Source organism: Oncorhynchus nerka, linkage group LG23, assembly GCF_034236695.1.
Source record: "Oncorhynchus nerka isolate Pitt River linkage group LG23, Oner_Uvic_2.0, whole genome shotgun sequence".
Taxonomy (NCBI): Eukaryota; Metazoa; Chordata; class Actinopteri; order Salmoniformes; family Salmonidae; genus Oncorhynchus; species Oncorhynchus nerka.
Window position 1 is genome coordinate 46,100,354 of NC_088418.1, and position 23,723 is coordinate 46,124,076.

At 43.0% G+C, this 23,723-nt stretch overlaps 1 protein-coding gene across 7 annotated transcripts in view; it reads right to left on the reverse strand.

Annotated features, from left to right (window-relative positions):
- Nucleotides 1-534: 534 nt before the first annotated feature.
- The window catches only part of LOC115106927 (transcription factor EC), a 55,524-nt gene continuing 32,335 nt past the window's right edge, over nt 535-23,723 (reverse strand). Inside the window, exons 1-8 of one of the 7 annotated variants that reach the window (XM_029630141.2) lie at nt 16,793-17,060; nt 10,920-11,186; nt 8,887-8,988; nt 6,384-6,507; nt 5,086-5,142; nt 4,921-4,996; nt 3,907-4,054; nt 535-1,738 (exon numbers count right to left, since the gene is read on the reverse strand). In XM_029630141.2, the coding sequence (XP_029486001.1) occupies nt 1,283-1,738; nt 3,907-4,054; nt 4,921-4,996; nt 5,086-5,142; nt 6,384-6,507; nt 8,887-8,988; nt 10,920-11,186; nt 16,793-16,849 (1,287 nt within the window). In that variant the 5' untranslated portion in view covers nt 16,850-17,060 and the 3' untranslated portion in view covers nt 535-1,282. Of the gene's footprint in view, nt 1,739-3,906; nt 4,082-4,920; nt 4,997-5,085; nt 5,143-6,383; nt 6,508-8,886; nt 8,989-10,919; nt 11,187-15,910; nt 15,992-16,792; nt 17,061-23,723 lie in introns of those variants that run through there. The other 6 variants (XM_029630142.2, XM_029630144.2, XM_029630145.2 and 3 more) reach the window with 6 other exon arrangements.

Genomic DNA, 23,723 nt, shown 5'->3' on the forward strand with positions numbered 1-23,723 from the left:
TTTAATTCTCAATGAATGATTGGACAGTATATTCTTTAAAACCAGTCATCTAGCTTCTTCAGAGAACTTTTAACGGACAAGCTTCTTTAAAGCCTACTCTATACTCGCCTTTAATTCGGCCTTTTCCCTGTCCTAAAGAGCCCTTAATTGGATCAGCACCATCACTCCTCGTTTTCCCATTCTCTCTGTCCTCTCTCTGTCACTCATTTACTGTCTGTCAGCCTGGGTGAATCCCTCATTTTACCCACACCTTCCTCTGTTCAGACACAGCTCCCCTGTATGGTCCTTTATTCATCCGTTTAGCCTCAGAGGTCTCGCCTCCTCTGATTTTGTGATAATCAACCTTTCTGTCACTCTTCCTGGTTCATAACTGAACTGCTCCTGTTGGATAGGAAATGATGAAAGTTGACGGGTGTCCATACTTTTTTTGGTGATAGAGCAGGGCGTAATATTACAAATTAAACACGAGAGGTTTTGTGTTGGGTATGTGGTGCGCATGTGTGATTGTAATGACAAAACGCCAAGTCTGATTTATAAAAAAAAAGGGGTTTATTATATTTTCCCCACCCCCACCAATAGAAAAGAGAGCATGTTAGATAATGTCATGTTTTTTGGGAATACATGGATTAAAACATATAAATACATAAAACATTTTATAAAAATAAATGTAAAGATGAACGAAGGACGTGTTAGGCTTTTTCGGCTAGTATCACTGTTCCATTTTAATTTCTGTTTGGAAGAGGAACCACCAGTAACTAGCTCTCGATAGGGCCCATCAGTGAATCTCAATGGTTTAAAGTCCTTTTATACAATAACAGTAATACTATACCTCTGAAAAGGAAACAATCCTCTTTTGGCATGTCACAAAGAGACATGATAGGTACGGTGAAGTAGTCTGCATAGGTTACAGTGGTGTTCGACAACCCCAGTGTCCAATGCACTGCTATATGATCAGTATGGACCGATTGTCTTTCTCCCTTTTTCTCATGAGTCTGGTTCTGTCTGCGAGGCAGAGGTGCTGTATGCACTCTCAATCAAGTTTTCAAAAAGTGGGAGTGCCAGTGGTAACTAACCCTGGTCCTGGAGTGCCACAGGGGGTGCAGGCTCCGGCCCAGCACTAACACACCTGAGCCCACGAATCGAGCTCTCAATGATTCGAGCTGGTCAGTGGAATCGGATGTGTTGGTGCTGGGCTGGAACAAATCCCTGCACCACTTTGTGAGGGTGACCAACTGCTGTTTGTCCTTTGACCTTTGACACGGGGTCGCGGAGGGGTCAGGGATCATAGGTCATCGTCGCCATCGTCCGAGCTGAAGCTGCTCCTGTGACTGGAGTCCTTGGAGGCGTCGGGCGAGCCGGCGGAGAGAAGTGGGTCGGTGCCGAAAGGCGAGAGCGGGTTGTCCATGAGGATCTCGTCTAGCCGTTGCTCCTCTTTGAGCGTGGAGCTAAAGAAGTCTGTGAAGTGAGACAGCGGGTCGGAGAAAGTGGTGGGGTCATCAACCACCCCCTGACCCTGGTCTGTAACCCCGGTGACCATGGCTGGTATGGAGGTCCTCTGGAGGTACTCCCTGTTCAGTTCTTCCTGGTACCGGGGTGGCTGGAGACCCTGCAGTGACTGGGGAGCCAAGGGCTGCTGCTGTTGTTTTTGTTGTTTGAGGAGGTGGGAGGAGAGCTCTACAGTACCCAGGGCAGTGGCCATGCTGGGGAGGCCATGAGCACGGGCCTGGATCTCCAACTCCTGAAAAGCACAGAAAAGGACCAAGGATCAGGACAGTGTTATTCTCAAAAACATATGAATGGGAACAGTGTTGAAGAAGAAGACTTTTAATGAAGGAGATTACTTTTCTCAGAATGAGCTCCGTACGAGTTGGCAACCCTTACACACACACACACACACACACACACATGGGTGCATACACATTACACACATACACTCCCCCCTGACACACACGCACACATCCCTCATAGTCTGGTAGATTATTATGGATTGACTTTAGAACTTCTTCGGGATCGGGGACAGTTGAGCTAATGTAGACTAATGCGATTAGCATGAGCTTGTAAGTAACAAGAACAATTCCAGGACATAGACATATCTGATATTGGCAAAAAGCTTAAACAGTGAAATAATACCATGCTATTGTTTGAAGAGAGTGCACAATTTTGAACATGAAAAGTTATTAATAAACAAATTAGGCACATTTGGGCAGTCTTGATACAACATTTTGAACAGAAATGCAATGGTTCATTGGATCAGTCTAAAACTTTGCACATACACTGATGCCATCTAGTGTCCAAAAACTACACTTGCCCTGGGCTGGACAAATACAGTATGGCCTTCCTCTTGCATTTCAAAGATGACGGTACAAAAAAAATAAAAAATAACGTTTTTTTTTTCTTTGTATTGTCTTTAACCAGATCTATTGTGTTATACTCCACTACATTTCTGTTCACATTTCCATGAACTTCAAAGTGTTTCCTTCCAAATAGTACCAAGAATATGCATATCCTTGCTTCGGGGCCTGAGCTACAGGCAGGTAGATTTGGGAATGTCATTTCAGGCGAAAATTGAAAACAAAAAAGGGGGCAATCCTTAAGAGGATTCTAATAGCACTCTAATGTAGCAGAGGCCAATCCATTTCATCTACCACTCGTCTCCAGACCCCCCTCTCAGGAAGCAGCCAGGGCCCTCGGGGGTTTGTGTCATAAACATGACAGGGAGGAACCGATGACAAAACCTCATCAATCAGCAGCAGGTCAGCAATATGGTTCACGTCTCCCCATCGGCGCTCTACTGGCAGTAACAATATGGATAATAGTCTGTTGTCAGTCTGCCTTGGTAACGGTTAACCTAGCATGTCGTTTTGCAAATTATTTAAAAAAAAAATTAAACACGGGGGATGAAAAAAAGTGTCGAGGAATGTGATGCCAGTTGGAAGCATCACTGTTCCCACGTCACGTGGTGCAAAGTTTACAACCATCTGTTTTTCTCCGTTTAAGCATCTTTCTGCAGGATTCCAACAGTGTATTTAAGTGAGACTAGCTGGGACGTTTCTGTGGGTGATGCGTGGCGTTGATGCCGTCTTTCTCCCCACAGTCAACGGTCACCAGCACTTATTTGGGCTAACACTGTGAAGCTATCACTCTACTCTGTTAAAGGATTTAGTTAGCTCCCTCCACATGAAATGTCTCTTTACGCCTCTTTTGACTTTCGTGTGTTTTGTTGCTCTCGACATCCTTGTGACACTGTTAGATTGAGAAGCTCAGCTTGACTGTTGAGTTCGGCGTAAGAGACAGAGCCGTGAATGTGCTGATTCATTTGGTGGTTAATTGCGACGTCTCAGTGGCTGAAGGACTTGTGGTAACGTCTCCGCTGTCTGCTTGGCTCTGCTCTGCTGCCATGTCAATCCCTAGTCGCCCCGGTTTAACGCATTCATTTTAGGGTGAGGGAAAAGTGGGGGGAGAGAGGCATGACTCTGGGCATTATATTATGACTCACAATCTAATTCTGACCTGATTCCTCCTTCCGGACGGATGGAGCCGAAGTCTAACACTCTGTTTATTAATCAGGTCATTATTGTGTCTTGGAGAAGAGAGGTGGAAAAGAGAAGAGGTGGAAGAGAGGAGAGGTGGAAGAGAAGAGAGGTGATGGGGAACTGCTTGACAAACATCAATACGAGCAGGGCCGGTCTCTGCCAGGGAGTGGGGGTGTAAGGGTATGGGGGTTAGGTAGGTATAGAGCACTGAGCTGGCTGGGGAAGGGGTGGGGTGGTCTCTATTGAGCATCAGGGCCGTGATGGTGTGCATTGGCATGGTGTTAAGGATGAGGAAGTCGCTGGGTTGGGGATCTGTAGTGGTCGGAGGGCCGAGTTTTGAGGGTGTCTGTCTTTCTCTCTCCATAGTCCATACCTGGATCCTGAGCAGTAGCCTCCTGTTGGCCTGCTCCATCTTCTTCTGCCTGTTCTCCAGCTCTCTGGCGTGCTGCTGCTCCTTCTGCAGCCACTTGATGTACTCCACCGACGCCTTGAGAATGGTGCCTTTGTTCCAGCGCATATCACTACGGCAGAGGGACATAAAAGATAACCTTTTATTCACCGCCTCAGCGGAATGTTCTGTACAAAAACTTATGCAGGAACCCATTTTTTTTATATATGAATAAGAAATGGTGATTTACATGGCCAATTATTCATTCTCGGACATTACATCCAGCTTTTGAATGGGAATTTTAATAGAATAGTTAAGTATAAGTACGTCAACAGAAAGTCCATTCTGGAACCGCTTGTATGGTAAAATGAATCCTCAAGTAAAAATAGGTATTGGAAGGGGGGGGTGACTTTGGAAGAAGCCAAGAGTGCAGGCTCCATTCCCTGATACCATTACTTTTTAAAAGCAGGACACAGTTGTAAAATGCACCTTTCTTTGGAACAAGACGTTGGTCTGCTCCACAGCTAATAATCTTCTTTATCTTGTCTTAATGGCACGGCGACAGCGGTAACCTTCCATTTAAATTCTATCAAAAGTTCAATTGTGGTTGGGCCAGTCGGATTCCAATTCCGGCTTCCGTATTCCACCTTAGTGGGCCAATTGTGCTCAAACTTTGATTTAAATGGGTGGTGGCCCTCTTTGCGTTTGACCCCAATCTTCATCATTGAGCTCTAAGCTGTAGTCTACTGTTAAGAACCCAAAGAAGATTCAGACTCACTACTTTGCAGAGCGTGAAGACTACAATAGCTACTCAAGTACACCCTTGAAATAGGAGCGAAATGTGCTCTTGAGTATTAATTTGAATTCAATGAACAACATTTAGCGGGCTGGGCTTAGTTTTTGAGATGCTTAACAGCAGCCAGGCATGTGTACATCTATTCATGGCAATAGACTTGATCATGGGGAGTTGCTTTGCAATATTGAGTCAGGTAAACTTACGGGTCATTCGACTTTGGTATCATTGTTCCAAGTTCTTTGATTCTGTAGTTGATGTTGTACCTTCTTCTTCTTTCAACTGGAGAGAGAGAGAGAGAGAGAGAAGTTACTTTAGTGCCCCACACAATGTTTCTGAAGGTACTTTGTATTGAGTGGAGCGGCTCGTACTCAAGTTGTGGTTGTCTTTCTTCTGTCGTTCTTTGGCCATCACTCTCGTTTCATGTTCTGTGAAACACAAAAAAGAGCACAGGCTTATAAGAAACGCACACAGAGCATAAAATAAGCTCAGACCACAGACACAGAGCCTGAACCTTCCACAGAGCCTGAACCTTCCACAGAGCCTGAACCTTCCACAGAGCCTGAACCTTCCACACAAGCACACTCGCACTCAGTGAAAGGACACGATTTATCCAGCTCGCTCCCAGCCCGCCTGGCATACATAGCATCGTCTCTTCTCTTTGGTTCATTGTGAAAAATCTGTGTCCTCTTTTAAGCCACTCAGCCTGGCAATTAAGTCCGCTTAACAAATTTGCTGATCTACCCATGAGGGGGAAAGGCATGCCATAGCGTTCATATTCACGTTCACATTTCTCCCAAATGATATAATCAGAACCTGTGATTGGATTTCTCAATTCGTCTCCGTTGATTCAATAAGGTCATTTAGACCTCTGTAACTGCCCGTTGCCCGACCGCACACTTATATGAAAAATATACTGATTCACTTATTTTCTCGGCGGAGCTAATTCAATTAGCTTTACTTGATGCATGGCATCCATAAACCGCTTCTCAGAGGTCCTTTGTGTTGGGGACCAGCACACAAAATAATCCATGGTGCATCCATAGATTATGAACCGAGGCCATGGATAATTAGGGATGTGAGTGATACAACTGTAATCCAGACACTACACATTTAAGGGAAACATCTATTTGCTACATGGAAACAGTAGTTTGTGTAGAATAGCTTGTATAGGATGAATGCTGTACACATTCAGGGCTAAAGAAGAGGGCTTTCCCAGTAGAACATGCTACTCTATAGACCTCTAGACCTCTACTGCAGTCTCCCATTGGTCGGTAATAGACTGTGGGACCACCTTATTAGACTGGAAGGCTCGGTTTTTGGTTAATCCTGCCACCAGATTTAGGATTTGTGCATTTAGGACATGCCGCCTACACAGCATTTAGTCAGCCAAAGAAGAAAAATGGCTAAATGGATTACTCTTTCTCGTTTCCTGTTGTCATGCACCTTGAAAAAAAAGCTAAACGTATTCATTCATTTAAAAATAAAAATGAGATGCCAGTAACGGACATGATTTGTCAGGAATGTGTTTCCTAAAGTGTTGTATTTTTATGCTACAGTATGTGCTTGAGTTTCACACTTCTATCCTCTTGAAACATGTCGATGTGATCATGCATAGATTATTTTTGGACGCATTGATAATCTTCAGCGCTATGAAGTGTGTTCGTACCTGTCACTTCCCTTTTTACAGTAGTGAGCATAGTGGGGCGTGAGGTGGGTGTCATTCGGCCATGAGGGGCTGTAGTCATACCTGGTTCACCCCCATAGATGTCCAGCATGCTGCTGCTGAGCACCTGGAGAGGAGGGAAGGAGAGGAGGGAGATGGGAATGGTTGAAACACAGACACACAGACACAGAGAGAACATTTCATTCAGACTCAGCGACCTCAAGTTCACAAAGTCATTGAAACTTTTGGAAGCAGGTTGACTTCGGCTCATTTGAAAGCTTTGAACGGGTAACGGGAATTTGTACGGTTTCAGATGAGGTTGGGCGTGAGGGCAATCACAGCACCGTTGGCAGTCCTATTGCTTCTCAGCCCTCAGGGCAGTGCGTTTGTGTGATCCAGCAGGAGAGGCTAGGGGCCTCCATGTCTCCCCACCAGTGGCCTGCCTGACCACAGCCTTGTCTGGGTCCCCTAAGGCCCTCTCAGGTCCTCCTCTGGGAGTACGACCTCGCTCCATGCCCCCGTTTACTAGCCTAAAATGGCCATTATCAGTGACCACTATGGCTACTCTGCTTGAAAGGGCCCCAGAACACAGAGGCGTCTGTGTGTTCAAAATAGCACCCCACTGGATGAAAGCCGGGTCATAACCCGCCCAAACAGACACCAAACTGTTTTTCTACGCTGCTTATCCACTGTGAGAAAATAGGCATATATTTTCCGAACAAGCGGGACAACGACAGTCTCTTTTCGGGACTCTGTTGGAATGCAGAGGGGTTTGTGGGCCTCTGACACACACTGTATGCATGTCCAATCTTAGGGAGCTGTGTATTTCTAGGAATCCTACAAAAGCCGGCACAGACGCCACAAGCTGTGCAAAAGACAATTTGTCACTGTGCATGTGTGAAATTCAGTTCCTAGAGTGGTGTAGAGAGGGATAAGAATAGAGGTCAAGTTATGGGAGGGAGGGAAGGAGGGGGTGGGAGGAAAATAAGGAACGGCAGACATTTCAATATTTGCAGTTGGTTTGCTTTGCCTGTAGATGGCTTTCTCTCTCTTTATCTCTAACGGGGGGGGTACTTATCAAAATGAAAGATAGCGACAGTCCCCCGACTGCTCACATCGTAATCACTTCAATCCGCTCCCATCTGTGTTCCTGGGATATGTTGACATGGCAAAACGACGTGATGCATCGTACTGTATGACTAATTAAAATGAATTGATCCATTTAAGCGCGCTATCATTTCAGAACAAGCCCGCCGGGAGTGTAGGCATTAACCCAATCCAATGCCTCACTGCCTCACGCTAAATCTCTCCTCCTCTCCCTTTTTTTCCCGGTCGCTCTGATCTTCACTCTCTACACCCCCCTCCCCCTATCTTGTCTTTCATACACACACACACACACACACACACACACACACACACACACACACACACACACACACACACACACACACACACACACACCTCCGCTTTTCTGTCATCCTGTTGTTCCTCTCTGTTTCTATGTGTGTGTTTATGTGCATGCCTGTCCGCTTGCCTCTGTCTGTCTCTATCTCTCTCCATCTCTCTTCATCTCTCTCCATCTCTCTCCATCTCTCTTCATCTCTCTCCATCTCTCTCCATCTCTCTGTCACATTCAATGCTGTGGGGACACATTCTCCTTAAGTACCACATACCTCTGTTCAGGATTCAGGTGTGGTTATAATCGTTACTCAAATGAGTCTTTGTCCGAGCATCGGCTCAAAGTTTTACAATTCCACTCCAGATATAATTTGCACTGGGTCTATTGGTCTCTGCTGCCATCCAGGCATTTTCTTTCTAATGGAATGCCTAGTCTGAATAAGATATTTTTTTGTGGTAGTAGATATCTAGCATAGTCTCGGCGTTCTCCCCATGTCTTCTTGACTACCATTCCCAAACTCTCTGGTAGTGACCATGTAGGGCTTTCAGCGAGAAAAGAGGAGTCACAGACTTAGTGTTTATACTAATTATCACATTATTCTCACACTGTCATCATTTACCGGGTAGTTACGTGTGTTGACATCACTTGCGGATTAATCTGTATTGTTCGGCAGCTTGAGAAATGTGAGAAATGCTTTAAGCCTCAACCCTGGTGAAATGAACTTTGACTCATCGGTGGACTTAATCTGACTTCACACAAAGCCAGCTCCTTTTTTCCCAAGCAAGTCAAGCCTGAAAGTTCATGTTTGGCAGAGGAAGTAGTTCTCACATCCCCCTTTAAAGAAGTCAGTTATGCAACTTAACTTTAAAGCTGAACTTGACTACTCAATATCTGCTCTTCATGAGTGTCAAGAAGATTAAGGATATTCTGGGAATCACTTCTGGATCAAGGAATCATGTCAGCAAGAGTCGATAAACAGAAACACCTGTATGTCGATAGCATTGTTTCATTTCTTCTGTTTTTACCCTTAGTTTTGCAAATCAAATGAGTGTTTTTCCTTTTACATTTATGATTGATATAATAGTTAATATGATCATTCATACTTACGTTGTTTTGCATTATGATGCTGGGATCCATACAATCCAAGCCCCTGTCATTGAACCCGGACTCCAGGCTAATCAAGTCATCAATGACGTCATCCATTGGAAACTAAAAGAAAACAGTCATATTGTACCAGCCTCAGTTCAGTTCAGATACATAACAACAGGTAATAAGAACACTAGGTGAGCTAATGCTCTCACTGTAATTCAATGTAGCATTTCTTTTTTGCATCATTCAGAGGGAGGGACCGTTAGGATCCTAATCCAATAACAGACATTTCTTCACCACCATGCTGGAAGAGATCAGTCGCCATGGTGGGAAAAAAACATGTTTGTTATCAAACTAGTTTCAACCTTAACAGAGATTCTCTTTAGGAACTGAATCTCTGAAGTTATTGATGAGCATTTTAGAGAGAATGGGCGGGTCACTAGAGATAACTGAGTGGTTCACACAGCATTTAGGACTCTGTAATCAAACCTGCGTTGTGTTATTAACTCACAGAATTATTTTTGGCACTGCAAGGACCTACTAAACAACTACACTGAGATAAAACAAACAAATAGCGGGATTGATTGAATCCAAGGTACAGTTGAAGTCGGAAGTTTACATACACTTAGGTTGGAGTCATTAAAACTAGTTTTTCAACCACTCCACCAGTTTCTTGTTCACGAACTATAGTTTTGGCAAGTCGGTTAGGACATCTACTTTGTGCATGACTCAAGTGATTTTTCAAACAATTGTTTACAGACAGATTATTTCACTTATACTTCACTGTATCACAATTCCAGTGGGTCAGAAGTTGACATACACTAAATTGACTGTGCCTTTAAACAGCTTGGAAAATTCCAGAAAATGATGTCATGGCTTTAGATGCTTCTGATAGGCTAATTGACATAATTTGAGTCAATTGGAGGTGTACCTGTGGATGTATTTCAAGGCCTACCTTCAAACTCAGTGCCTCTTTGCTTGGCATCATGGGAAAATTAAAAGAAATCAGCCAAGACCTCAGAAACAAAATTGTAGACTTCCACAAGTCTGGTTCATCCTTTGGAGCAATTTCCAAACGTCTGAAGGTACCACGTTCATCTGTACAAACAATAGTACGCAAATATAAACATCATGGGACTACGCAGCCGTCATACCTCTCAGGGAGGAGACGCATTCTGTCTCCTAGAGATGAACGTACTTTGGTGCGAAAAGTGCAAATCAATCCCAGAACAACAGCAAAGGACCTTGTGAAGATGCTGGAGGAAACAGGTACAAAAGTATCTATATCCACAGTAAAATGAGTCCTATATCAACATAACCTGAAAGGCCGCTCAGCAAGGAAGAAGCCACTGCTCCAAAACCGCCGTAAAAAGCCAGACTACGGTTTGCAACTGCGCATGGAGACAAAGATCGTACTTTTTGGACAAATGTCCTCTGGTCTGATGAAACAGAAATGGATCTGTTTGGCCATTATGACCATCGTTATGTTTGGAAGAAAACGAGGAATGCTTGCAAGCTGAAGAACACCATCCCAACCATGAAGCACGGGGTGGTAGCATCATGTTGTGGGGGTGCTTTGCTGCAGAAGGGACTGGTGCATCATGAGGATGGAAAATTACGTGGATATATTGAAGCAACATTTCAAGACATTAGTCAGGAAGTTAAAGCTTGGTCTTAAATGGGTCTTCCAAATGGAGAATGACCCTAAGCATACTTTCAAAGTTGTGGCAAAATGGCTTAAGGACAACAAAGTCAAGGTATTGGAGTGGCCATCACAAAGATGCTACCAAATACTAATTGAGTGTATGTAAACTTCTGACCTACTGGGAATGTGATGAAATAAATAAAAGCTGAAATAAATAATTCTCTCTACTATTATTCTGACATTTCACATTCTTAAAATAAAGTGGTGATCCTAACTGACCCAAGACAGGGAATTTTTACTAGGACTAAATGTAAGGAACTGAGTTTAAATGTATTTGGCTGTGTATGTAAACTTCTGACAACTGTACCACGATGAACACATACTGAAAATCAAAACGCTCACTCACCTCACTGTCATGGTTCGATGCCAGGGTCAGCAGTGTAACAGGGCTGCTGGGGGTGCTGCCATCGCTGAGGGGGGCCAGGTGGCTGTTCCTCATCACTGGAACGGTGCCCAGGAGCTGCCCTCCCTGCCCAGTGGGGTGAGGGTGGCCCCCCTGTCCCCCAGCCACCTTGGAACCCAGTGTCAGGTACTGCTTGACCTGCTGACTCTGGGCCTGGTGTAGGTGGAACTTAGAGCCCTCCAGGTGGCTCTGGACCTGTTCCATACAGACCTAAGATCAGTTATTGGGTAACACAACAGGCAACGGTTACTATGTAGTCTCAAATAACAGTTCAGTGTTAGTATGCAATCTCAGATAGACGTAAAAAAAATAAAAGTCGCTGCTCAGTGCAGTCTCAGAGAGAGCACAGATAGTGCAGCAAGTCATGAGTCATGTTTCATCCAATTTTTCTTCATCGTGTTTTACCCCTGAATGCAAGACATATCCTCTTGACTTCTCAAGCAAATGACGAACCAATCAAACTTTAGACAGGAAGTAAGAAGATGATTTACCGCAAGTGTAAAATGTTGTAACAGTAAGTACAGCATTAGCAGATGTTCCAATGTACTACCGTATCCTTCAAATGTCTATGCCCTAAATGTATACACACACCATACAACTACAACCAACTTACTAAACCAATTATGAATATCTCAACAAAGTCCCCAAGTTGACTTCATTGGAGTATGTATACTGTTGCTATTGAAACATGAATCCTTACATTGGAAACTCGGGCTCCGTCTCGCATCTTGTAGTAACTACAGTCACTTAAGTGTGGCATTCTCATCGGTCAGATAGACTGTCTTCAGGTCTGGTGTACTAGCTGTAGAGCTGCTCAAAGTACCAGTAGGATTGTGGTTAAGAGGCTGCTATCCGGTGGCTGTCCTGGTGAGTTGATAGGTTGAGGACTGTCCCCTCCTGTCCTCAGCCAGTGTCTTTATAAACTTCTTAAGGCTCTGCACTAAATTCGCTAATTAGGCGAGAAGCCGGGCTATCCCTTAGTTTCCCTGCGTGATAATCACTTCAAACAGAGACTCATCAGATTACCCCCGGGTTTGATCCCAACAGGATATCTGCCCATGGCTTTTGCCTATATCTTGACTAATTCAACGGGACCGCCCTGTTTCTGTTTGGGAGTTATCGGCCAATCACAATTGACCCCTAGTCCGGACTCTCTACGATCTCCTTCGGGGGGGTCTAGTAGTTGACTCTAGTACAATTGTTTCTTTCTTGTTCTTCTTTTTTAAATAATTTTGGACGGCCATTTCTACCACGACCCCTCCTTTGGCCATTCATATTCTGTCAATTACTCTAAGAATAACCAGAGATGGACTATTCTGGGGGCTAATTTTAGTACTGTAACTATCGTGACCCTATTTTTGTCCTCTTGCCTAAAAATGTTTCACTCTTGTCTAGGGCTATAAAGGGGATCATTGTCGTCCTTTTTTTTATTGGTTTACGGTCGCTTAACTATTTTGAGAAGAATTGGTTGATTGATCATTGGGTTTGATTCCTCTCTACTATCAGTGAATTCCCATGAGATTGTCATGACTTTACCATAAACCATTTGCCATGCTGGTTGAACTCCTGATAGTAGATGTTTGTCTCCTTTTAGCAGTAGCTTCTGGCTTTCTTCATCATTCCTCGTTTAATCAATACAGAGAAGAAACAACTCAGGTCAACGTAGGTCGGTACCACAGTTGTAAAGTTGGAATCCTCGTCGTCACACAGGAACATTCAGAAATACTTTTTTTTTGTTGCTCCAGGACCGCAGCAGACAACTGTAAACGCTTGCTCCCCTTTACTCCAATACCAGTAACAACATCTTGAGGTTGTAAGAGAAAAAAAGAGGTCTGTACTACAAAACAAAAGTCCTAGAAGCACCTGATTTGACCACAGACACAGATGCACACTTTGCACATAACGATAGTATAGAATCAGCATTTTTGCTCAACACCAGTGCTGTCGTCTGTCGTCCACATAGCTCACATAGATGACTGGCCCCGCTCAGAATGGACTTACGCACGACAATACTGAACTTGTCACCAATGAAGAGAGAGCAAGTCTCATCGCTGGCAGCTAAGGGCTAAACAAGATGCCATTTGTTACTCAATCAACATTCTTCAAGAGCGGATGGAAAGACTGCCAGCGGACTACACTCAGCTTGTTGTCTGAAGAGACAGAGGTTGTCCTTGGATTAATAGCCTTCTCTCTACTGTACATGCAGCAGGAGACACGCCTATTAGGTCGTTAGGGGACCTCTAATTAGATTCCTACCAAGTAATGTATCTTCTGTCACTAATGCGCGGCACGACAATGACAGGACTGTGCATGAAGACAAGACACGCTGCAGTTCACTAGGCACAGAATAAGACATGACTGGAGAATCGGCGATGTAGACATTGGTAAATGACTTTGACACTCTTGAAAATGGAAGAGTTTGTGTTTATTCTTTTCCACTTGTTGGAACTGATTGTGACGTCCCTTCTTTCATTCATTGGATTGCCGTGATCAGAGCCATATATTTAAAGAGGAGTTAGGCCAACTTTTAGAATTGTGAATATTGTTCTAATTCAAATTGTTTAAATATTCCCCAAGTAATGTTAATGGGGAGCTAACATGGCTGCCATAGAATGTTGAAGTGTCATGTAAATGCATCATCATTTATACAACGGCTGGGTCTAATCCTGCTTGATTGGTTAAAATCACATTCCAACCGGTGTCTATTCCACAAGTTACCACCAGCTAAAGCAATGATGTTGAAATGCCTATTTACTCTGTTCCAGCTCACTGCACAAGAGATTTCTATAAACCTTGCTCTCGTTCTCTCCAACATTTGAAACATTGTTTCAATATTGAAATTCAATCTCCATCTGTCCCATAGTAATGTATGTGTCAGGAGTCGGGACGAGACAGACCGGCAGACAGTTTATCTCAGCCAGTCAAAATCATGAATCAGCTGGCATAATGTTTATGGATATATACAATGAAATGTCAATGGAAAACAAAGTGATTGTGCTAGATGTGTTGTAGGTTATCTCCTCTGAACAAAAGTGTCCTGGCGAGAGAGCACATTTTCTATGCCCGGCCAAATCGTGCATCATTAGCTCATTGTTATGGATGTATACAAACTAGTAAATGTAACTAAAAAACAGCTTGAAGAAATGCAAGTGCAGCTACTTTGCTGTTTGACGTGACTGTAAGTTAGCCATAGATGGCTAGCTAGCAAGCAAGGTATAAGAACGTTGCCAGACAGTATGGCAATGGAATATTTAGAATGAACAACTGGGTCGCATCCATAGATACAGAACAAAAAGACAGAACGACTGGGTCGCGTCTCTGACAACCGAACCAATAGAACGAACGACCAGCCGGCTTGGGTAGCAACCTTAGATTTGTGTCGGGACTATATCTCGTGAAATAGTTTGAATAAATTCATCAAAATATATATTTTTTAATGAAAATAATACATCCATCATTATTTGAATATGTTGGTAACCAGTTGTATAAAAGTGATAATGCCCTCGAAGCCGGTGTTTGGATGTCACAGTCGTTGTATGGAGGAGACCAAGGGGCAGCGTGATATGCATACATTCTTCTTTAATAAAGAAAGAACACTGAACAAACTAACAACATAACAAACCTTGACGCTAATATGAGAAGTGAAGACAGACAACTAAACATAGAATAAGAACCCACAAATACCCTATGGAAAAATGGCTACCTAAATATGGTCCCCAATCAGAGACAACGATAAACAGCTGCCTCTGATTGGGAACCAATTCAGGCCACCATAGACCTACATATACCTAGACTAACAAAACCCCTAGCTATACAAAAAACCCTAGACAATACAAAAACTAACATACCCACCCTAGTCACACACACCCTAGTGACATTGGAGGATATATTAGCATGGTTTTCTGGCCCGAGACAAAGTGTCCTCCAAACAGTGGCTTCTCGGGCATTATCACTTAAGAAGAAACCGCATTGGCCAGACTCTCCAAATATATGGGTCTGGTTGTGATGAATGGAGGACGCACCCACACCCTCTATTGGTTTTGGACATCGCTTAGAATTATTTCCTCCTATGTCAAAATGACCCAAAATCATGTTTGTTTGTGCACTCGACTCATGCCACTATTCTGTCCCACTGTACAAAATACATAGTTGAATGCTGTCCATGTCATTCCACTAGCATATACATCATCAAACAGTATTTCGAACAGACATTGGCGCTGTAGATGAATGCCTGCGGCAGACATATTGTGTACTCCCAATGCAGTTTGCTTATGATTGAATCAGAGCATAAATGTGTTGTTGTTTCGTTTGTTTTTCTAATGGCTGGTGGGGAGAACATCCATGTGAGCTTTGACTCCTATTAGGGCGGCAGCTGTGTCCTCTCCTTGTTTTCACTGCTTAAGCCACTAAAACGAGGAATGTCTCACAGGCAGAGAAGAGAGAGAGACAACTCACTGATCTGATCCATGGCTCACTCTAGGACTGACTTACTGTCTGTCTCCTACTTTGATGTATAACATGCCGCATTATTTCACACAGCGTAGCTGTGATGGCGCTGATAAAGAAAGTGCATCACGCTTATGACATTTTCTGTCAGTTATGATAAACGAGAGTTAAATGGCATGAGCAGTACGTCAAAGTCAACAACAACAAAAAAAACACAAATAATGTACGGACAGATTCAGGCATCCCATTAAATGAGCTTTTATGCTGAAGACGGTCATAAAAAGTTGGGATAAAGTGGGGAAGGGATAAACCCTTCACATTCTAACAACATCAAGTAAGACAGTGCAAAAGTAACTAAGAACCTAATATCCACTTTAAACATCAAAGACGTTAATTGATGTTTTTAACATATAAAAGTACTCTACGAACTAGACATAATATCCATACTCAAATCTACTTTCAACTGTGACTAAGTTGCGCTGATTTACCTCGGTATGTACTTTCTCCTTGAAGTCAGACAGTGAAGTCCTGCAGTAGCACAGTGATCTATGGTCTTTGATGACACCTCTGCATGTCACAGAGCTCACTCCCAGGTAGCTACTGTTCACTATTCTAGACGGCCAGCTATTGTTTAACTCAGTTTCACTCTTACACAAGTTCTTGTTTCACTTCAGAAAAATCTGGATTACGAAACACAGGGTTATTATTTCACTTGGACAGGCTTTGGCAATTCTGGACATAACCTTATAACCTCACAACTGTTGGGATTCATTTCTACTATGAATCCCAAACTTTAGTGTTATATTGACCAACTTATAAATGCATGAAGTATTTTGAAGTAATACTACTACAGTAATGTTGTGCAGTAATGCTCTTTCTGTGGTGTAGATACAGACAGATATGTTCGCAGACATGGTTCCTGTGGATATGCTGAGGCAGCTAACCAGTTCATAGCTGTAACCACACATCTGAGATTGTATGGAGGGAGGAGAGATAATTCCACACTGAGTAGAATTGCCCTTTTTTGGAATGTCAGTCTTGAAGAGCATGCTCTTTGGAGCTGTGTGTGTGTGTGTGTGTGTGTGCGCGTGTGTGTGTGTGTGTGTGCGTGCGTGTGTGTGTGTGTGTGTGTGTAAGTAGTAAGTGAGTATTATATAGGTCACACAGAAAATGCCATTACAATACCCCCCCCCCCCCCATACATAGACACCCCATCAACCAAACGATGCGAGTACCTCCATATACATACAGTATCCTGGGTGAGACTGCAGAGACCCTTTCCCCCCTCTCTCCTCCCTTTTTCACCCTCTCTCTCTTTCCCTATTCATCCCTCTCTATCCCCCTCTCTTTTGCCTGCTGATGTCACCTACCGGCAGTATCTGGATCTCAGTCAGAGTGATCACTTTGACCACACAGGATCGACTCATGGCTCCGAGAGTGACGGCCGACCCCTACGAACACGACTCAGGCAACAGAAGAAGAAGCGCTACCGTACTGCCTGCCTGTCAGGATCCCAGAAACAGAGAAAGGAGAAGAAGAGAGGTGCTGCCATGTTGTTCCAGGAAAGGAAGGTATGACACATCAGCTTTTTAGAGAGCAGGTCCGCTTCCTTCAAGTGTGTGTGGGCTTGCGTGAGCCAAGCACTCATTGCAAACCCTAACATTCGTTAGGAAAAGGCCTGACTGTGGCAGAAATACAGATGGCAGTTGGTCTGAAGCAGGCAGGGGGGGATAGTTCTGTGTTCCTGCCTGAAACACTTTCAGCTCTGATTAGCACATTCCCCCCCAGGTTATCTCACTGACACTCACTTCCTCAGCAATCCCTTTACTACACACACAAACACACACACAGGTCTCACTGGGTCTCCAAGACACACACACACACACACACACACACACAGAGGACAGGTCACTGTTCTAACCCAAGGACACAGTCTGAGAGAGTTTACTATGGAAGCCCTTGGCAGGTCATCCAGAAGGCATTGTGCTTACCAGAACCTCTCTGTACCAGAAATACTGAGGACAGCAAAGTGGAAGCTTGTGTGACTTAACCTCTTGACCCTGAAGCATCAGATCATGTCAAAACAATCAGCGAAATGTCCAAGCCAACAAACACCTAGTCTGGGAAATGGATTCTTCCACATTTCAGCAGAAGCATTGGAGGAATGAGACTGATAGTATTTTTTTTAAATGCTTTCTCTGCCAAATATTCTGCAAAAACATGTTCACTACCTCAGTCAAATCAATGCTTGTGATGATTGAACTCCCAAATAACTTTACGCAGATAAGTAAACGTATAGCTGAATACAATGATTACATTTCAAAAGCATGGTCTTTTATTTAACTAGACAAGTCAGTTAAGAACAAATTCTTATTTATAATGACAACCTAGGAACAGTGGGATAACTGCGTTGTTCAGGGGTAGAACATCAGATTTTGACCTTGTCAGCTCAGGGATTTGAACTAGCAACCTTTCGGTTACTGGCCCAATGCTCTAACCACTAGGCTACCTGTCGCCCCAGAGTGCATGCTGTCTTTAGAGTGCATGCTTAACTTGACACTTAAAGGCTCCATTAAAGTCATGTCTCGCAGTGTCGGAAAGAGGCATATTGTTGTGAATTCTTTTTCTGGTGGGATGCTTGTTTGTGACCTAATAAACACACATGTCTCTGGGCCTTAATGGTTCATGGTTTTATTATTGTGGGAAATCCTTAAGCTGATACCGTTAGGCTACTGTCCTTAGTGGAGTTGTTGTGTTGACTGACTGTTTTAATTATCTGAACAAATGAGCAGTCAAATTTAAATGACACTTTAGTCGATGTTTTAGTGTCATTTTGTTCTTCGTTTAGTGGACACATTTTGTGGCGAGGAAGTTCTCAACTGGGAAGGAAGTTGGAGTTCTCAGACAAGTGCTTGTTCAGCTCTCTCTCACTGTGTGTGTGTGTGTGTGTGTGTGTGTGTGTGTGTGTGTGTGTGTGTGTGTGTGTGTGTGTCCTGGCTGACCATTTTCCATTCATCTTGGGGCCCATCCAGAACGCTCACCTTTGTTAGTCCCACACACCACAGCAGGTATATTTAAAACATGAGCAAGGTACTTCCTGTAAGAGTTGGCCTGCTTCTGAGACAAGACTTCAAAGTCCTGCTCCCACATCTAAGGGCTGTTTTATCCTGCTAGAAAAGGAATGCATAATAGCCGCTGCACCTCACTTTAATGATTCATATAGAAATTAAATATTACAGCCACTTTAACATCAGTGCTATATATGTGTGCCTAATTGTTACCTTGAGCTTGATGTTGGTATAGGGGTGGTATGTGCCTGTACTGGAAATGTTGACGATCATACTGTACGTTTCTTTACAATACGCATGTACAGTAGCCTACGGTATATGGGGAACAGAGGGGTGTGTACTGTGTAGATGGATATAGTGTTGATTGGTTTGAATGAAGACTCGCTTGTCCGTATCTATCACCATATCTACTGTACAACATAAAAAATCCGACAGCATGCAATAGATATTGTAAACTCTGATATGAGTGAATTAGGAATATCATTGCATTTCTCTAAATCAGTATGAGCATGCCATATAACATTTTAAGTGCACAGATGTTTTACTCTAGATAAACCTATAATTAGCTGATTAGTGTCAATCTCTCTGTCCAACGTTAATATCTTTCAGTTTCTGTTTAAATCATCCATAGGCTAAAGAGGTCATCGAACACTGAATGGCCATGTGACGAACTAACAGTACCATACACACATGCACACATATGGTACCAGTCAAACGTTTGGACACACTTACTCATTCAAGGGTTTTTTCATTATTTTAACTATTTTCTACATTGTGGAATAATAGTGAAGACATCAAAATTATTAAATAACACGTATGGAATCATGTATTAACCAAAAAAGTGTTAAACAAATCAAAATCTATTTTAGATTTTAGATTCTTCAAAGTAGCCACCCTTTGCCTTGATTCAGCTTTGCACACTCTTGGCATTATCTCAACCAGTTTCACCTGGAATGCATTTCCAACCGTGTTGAAGAAGTTCCTCTGCTGTCCAACTCATTCCAATACATCTCAATTGGGTTGATGTCGGGGGATTGTGGAGGACAGGTCATCTGATGCAGCACTCCATCACTCTTCTTCTTGGTCAAATAGCCCTTACACAGCCTGGAGGTGTGTTTTGGGCCATTGTCATTTTGAAAAACAAATGATAGTCCCACTAAGCGCAAACCAGATGGGATGGAGTATCGCTGCAGAATGCTGTGGTAGCCATGCTGGTTAAGTGTACCTTGAATTCTAAATAAATCACAGACAATGTCACCAGCAAAGCACCCCCACACAATCGCACCTCCTCCTCCATGCTTCAAGGTGGGAACCACACATGCGGAGATCATCCGTTCACCTACTCTGCGTCTCACAAAGACATGGCGGTTGGAACCAAAAATCTCAAATTTGGACTCATCAGTCCAAAGGACAGATTTCCACCAGTCTAATGTCCATTGCTCGTGTTTCTTGGCCCAAGCAAGTCTCATCTTATTATTGGTGTCCTTTAGTAGTGGTTTCTTTGCAGCAATTCGACCATGAAGGCCTGATTCATGCAGTCTCCTCTGAATAGTTGATATTGAGATGTGTCTGTTACTTGAACTCTGACATTCATTTATTTGGGCTGCAATCTGAGGTGCAGTTAACTCTAATGAATTTATCCTCTGCAGCAGGGTCATCCTTTCCTGTGGCGGTCCTCGTGAGAGCCAGTTTCATCATAGCTCTTGATGGTTTTTGCAACTGAACTTGAAGAAACTTCTTGAAAATTTGTAATTGTAATTTCTCTTTGCTTATTTAAACTGTTCTTGCCGCAATATGGACTTGGTCTTCTGCCAAATAGGACTATCTTATGTATACCACCCCTACCTTGTCACAACACAACTGATTGGCTCAAAAGCATTAAGAAGGAAAAAAAATCCACAAATTAACTTTTAACAAGGCACACCTGTTAGGTGAAATGCATTCCAGGCCACGACCTCATGAAGCTGGTTGAGAGAATGCCAAAAGTGTGCAAAGCTGTCATCAAGGCAAAGGGTGGCTACTTAGAAGAATCTCAAATATAAAATATATTTTGATTTGTTTAAAATTTTTTGGTTTCTATGTGATTCCATGTGTGTTATTTAATAGTTTTGATGTCTTCACTATTATTCTACAATGTAGAAAATAATAAAAAATACACACACACACACACACACACACACACATGCTCATACACACACACACACACACACAAATCAAGACTTTTCAATAAGAGGAGCAGCAACGTTACAAACTATTTCATACACTTCTAATAGGTTCATAGGGTGGAGAGGGGTGATGAATGACACAGTTCTTCTTTAGTCATTTCGCAGGAGACGCAATTACAGCGAAATGGAGTAATGCGATTTTCACTCTTTTAAATCAATTAGCCCGGTCCTTCCCTGTCATGGATGACAAGAGGCTGTTCACAGGGACACCTGGGAGCTAAGGCATCTAAGGTCATCATCCTCCTTCCCTGCGTCCTTCTCTTTGCTCCTGCTTAAATGACAGAGATTAGAAGCTAGCAGTGCCAATGTGAGGGGTGCCTCTAAGGTTCTCCCTGTGTTTTCAGGTGTTTTGTTCACTATGTTGTTGAAAATGATGAGATGTTGAGATGCTACTGAAAGGCTAAAGGCAATGCTGTTAAAAAGCTGCTGATAGTCTACAAGTAGTTTGTTGACCACCTGTAGATGAACGACAGACACTTTCTTATTCAGTCAATAGACGTGCAGTTGACATGTTACTGATGGTCTTTAGATAGATTGTAGAGTATCTGCAGACGGGATATCCAAATAAAGTGTTACTGATTCAAGAAGCATGATCAACTGCAACAATGCAATTTGAGAGCTCAGAATGTCCCCTGTGTCCAGCTTACCTTTAGCAGACACTCTTATCCAGGGCACTTAGGGTAAAGTGACTTGCTCAAGGGTACATTAACAGATTTTTCATCTAAAAATAATATTTTCTTTCGTGAAGGCACTCACGAAACCCTCACCTCCCCCTGAATCACCAAATGGCCATCTCCTGCCACATGACTCCTCCATCCTCCCTGACCCTCAGACACAAAGCTGCCCAGCGCCGCAGAGCAGTGGCCCATGGGTAAACTGCTGTGTCTGTGTCTGCGGTTTTGAAGGGCATCTTTGTCCCTAACCTTGGCTGACCACTAGGTTGACCACTGATCTGGGACTAAATGGATCCTCTTTATTGTCATCCTCTGGGTGAGGTTAGGAGAAGTGGCGTTGCAGGCTACTTTAATCTGTGTTTTGGCAGAGAGGGAAGGGGAGTACCGAGCAGTCACTTCTGTACCATTGAGGTCCTAAGATATGCACTCAGTAAAGAGATGTCTATAACGTAGCTCAAGTAGAGTACAATTTCATAGGACAAATGTACCCACGTTTTTTTCACTTCCAAGAAGATACCAGCCTACAGAGGAGGCTGGTGGGATGAGCTATAGGAGGATGTGTTCGTTGTAATGGCTGGAATGAATACATGGAATGGTATCAAACTGACCAAACACATGCAGACCACATTGACGCCGTTCCATGAATTCCATTCCGGGTATTACAATGAGCCCATCCTCCTATAGCTCCTCCTACCAGCCTCCACTGCGGCATGATATATTGGATATTGTCTTAAGTAGATGTTCCGATAGCAAAGTGGTAGTCTGAAAAGAATGCATGTCAAAAGCAGACTGAATACTGTCATTGTAGTACTGTATACCTAACGCAATGATATTTTCACTGATGGCCTCTCTATTGGCGAAATCTATTTTCACAAATTGATTGAATTTGAAGGGAAAAAATGAAATACTATGTCTTATCGTAACCACCGCCATTTTATTGTTCTACTTGATTTCATATTTTACCACGCTCAGAGTGTTCTAATTATCTTATTTTTACCTCACATACCAGATTTTTTTGGGGTCGTAAGCATTTTTGCATTTTCTATTGAACCTTTATTTAACTAGGCAGATCGGTTAAGAACAGAATCGTATTTACAATGACGGCCAAGAGGCAAAAAGGGCATCCTGTGGGGACATGGCTGGGATGAAAATGTTTTAGGACAAAACAGACATCACTATAAGAGAGATACCACAACACGACACAAAGAGAAACCTAAGACAACAACACAGTGTGGCAGCAACACATAACACGGCATGTTAGCAACACAACATGACAACAACATGTGGCTACAGCACAAACATGGTACAAACATTGTCTAATTGATTCTATATAGGCAGTCAATACAGTTGAAGTCGGAAGTTTACATACTCCTTAGCCAAATACATTTAAACTACATTTTTTCACAATTCTTGACATTTAATCCAAGTAAAAATTCCCTGTCTTAGGTCAGTTAGGATCACCACTTTATTTTCAGAATGTGAAATGTCAGAATAATCGCAGAGAGAATGATGTATTTCAGCTTTTATTTCTTTCATCACATTTCCAGTGGGTCAGAAGTTTACATACACTAAGTTAGCATTTGGTAGGATTGCTTTTAAATTGTTTAATTTGGGTCAAACGTTTCGGGTAGCCTTCCCACAATAAGTTGGGTGAATTTTGACTTTGTTGTCCTTAAGCCATTTTGCCACAACTGTGAAAGTATGCTTGGGGTCATTGTTCATTTGGAAGATCCATTTGTGACCAAGCTTTAACTTCCTGACTGATGTCTTGAGATGTTGCTTCAATATATCCACATAATTGTCCTACCTCATGATGCCATCTATTTTGTGAAGTGCACCAGTCCCTCCTGCAGCAAAGCACCCCCACAACATGATGCTGCCACCCCTGTGCTTCACGGTTGGGATGGTGTTCTTCAGCTTGCAAGCCTCCCCCTTTTTCCTCCAAACATAACGATGGTCATTATGGCCAAACAGTTCTATTTTTGTTTCATCAGACCAGAGGACATTTGTCCAAAAAGTACGATCTTTGTCCCCATGTGCAGTTGCAAACCATAGTATGGCTTTTTTATGGCAGTTTTGGAGCAGCGGCTTCTGCCTGGCATCTTCACAAGCTACTTTGCTGTTGTTCTGAGATCGATTTGCACTTTTCGCACATAAGTACGTTCATCTCTAGGAGACAGAACGCGTCTCCTTCCTGAGCGGTATGGCTGAGTGGTACCATGGTGTTTATACTTGCGTACTATTGTTTGTACAGATTAATGTGGTACCTTCAGGCGTTTGGAAATTGCTCCCAAGGATGAACCAGACTTGTGGAGGTCTACATTTTTTTCCGAG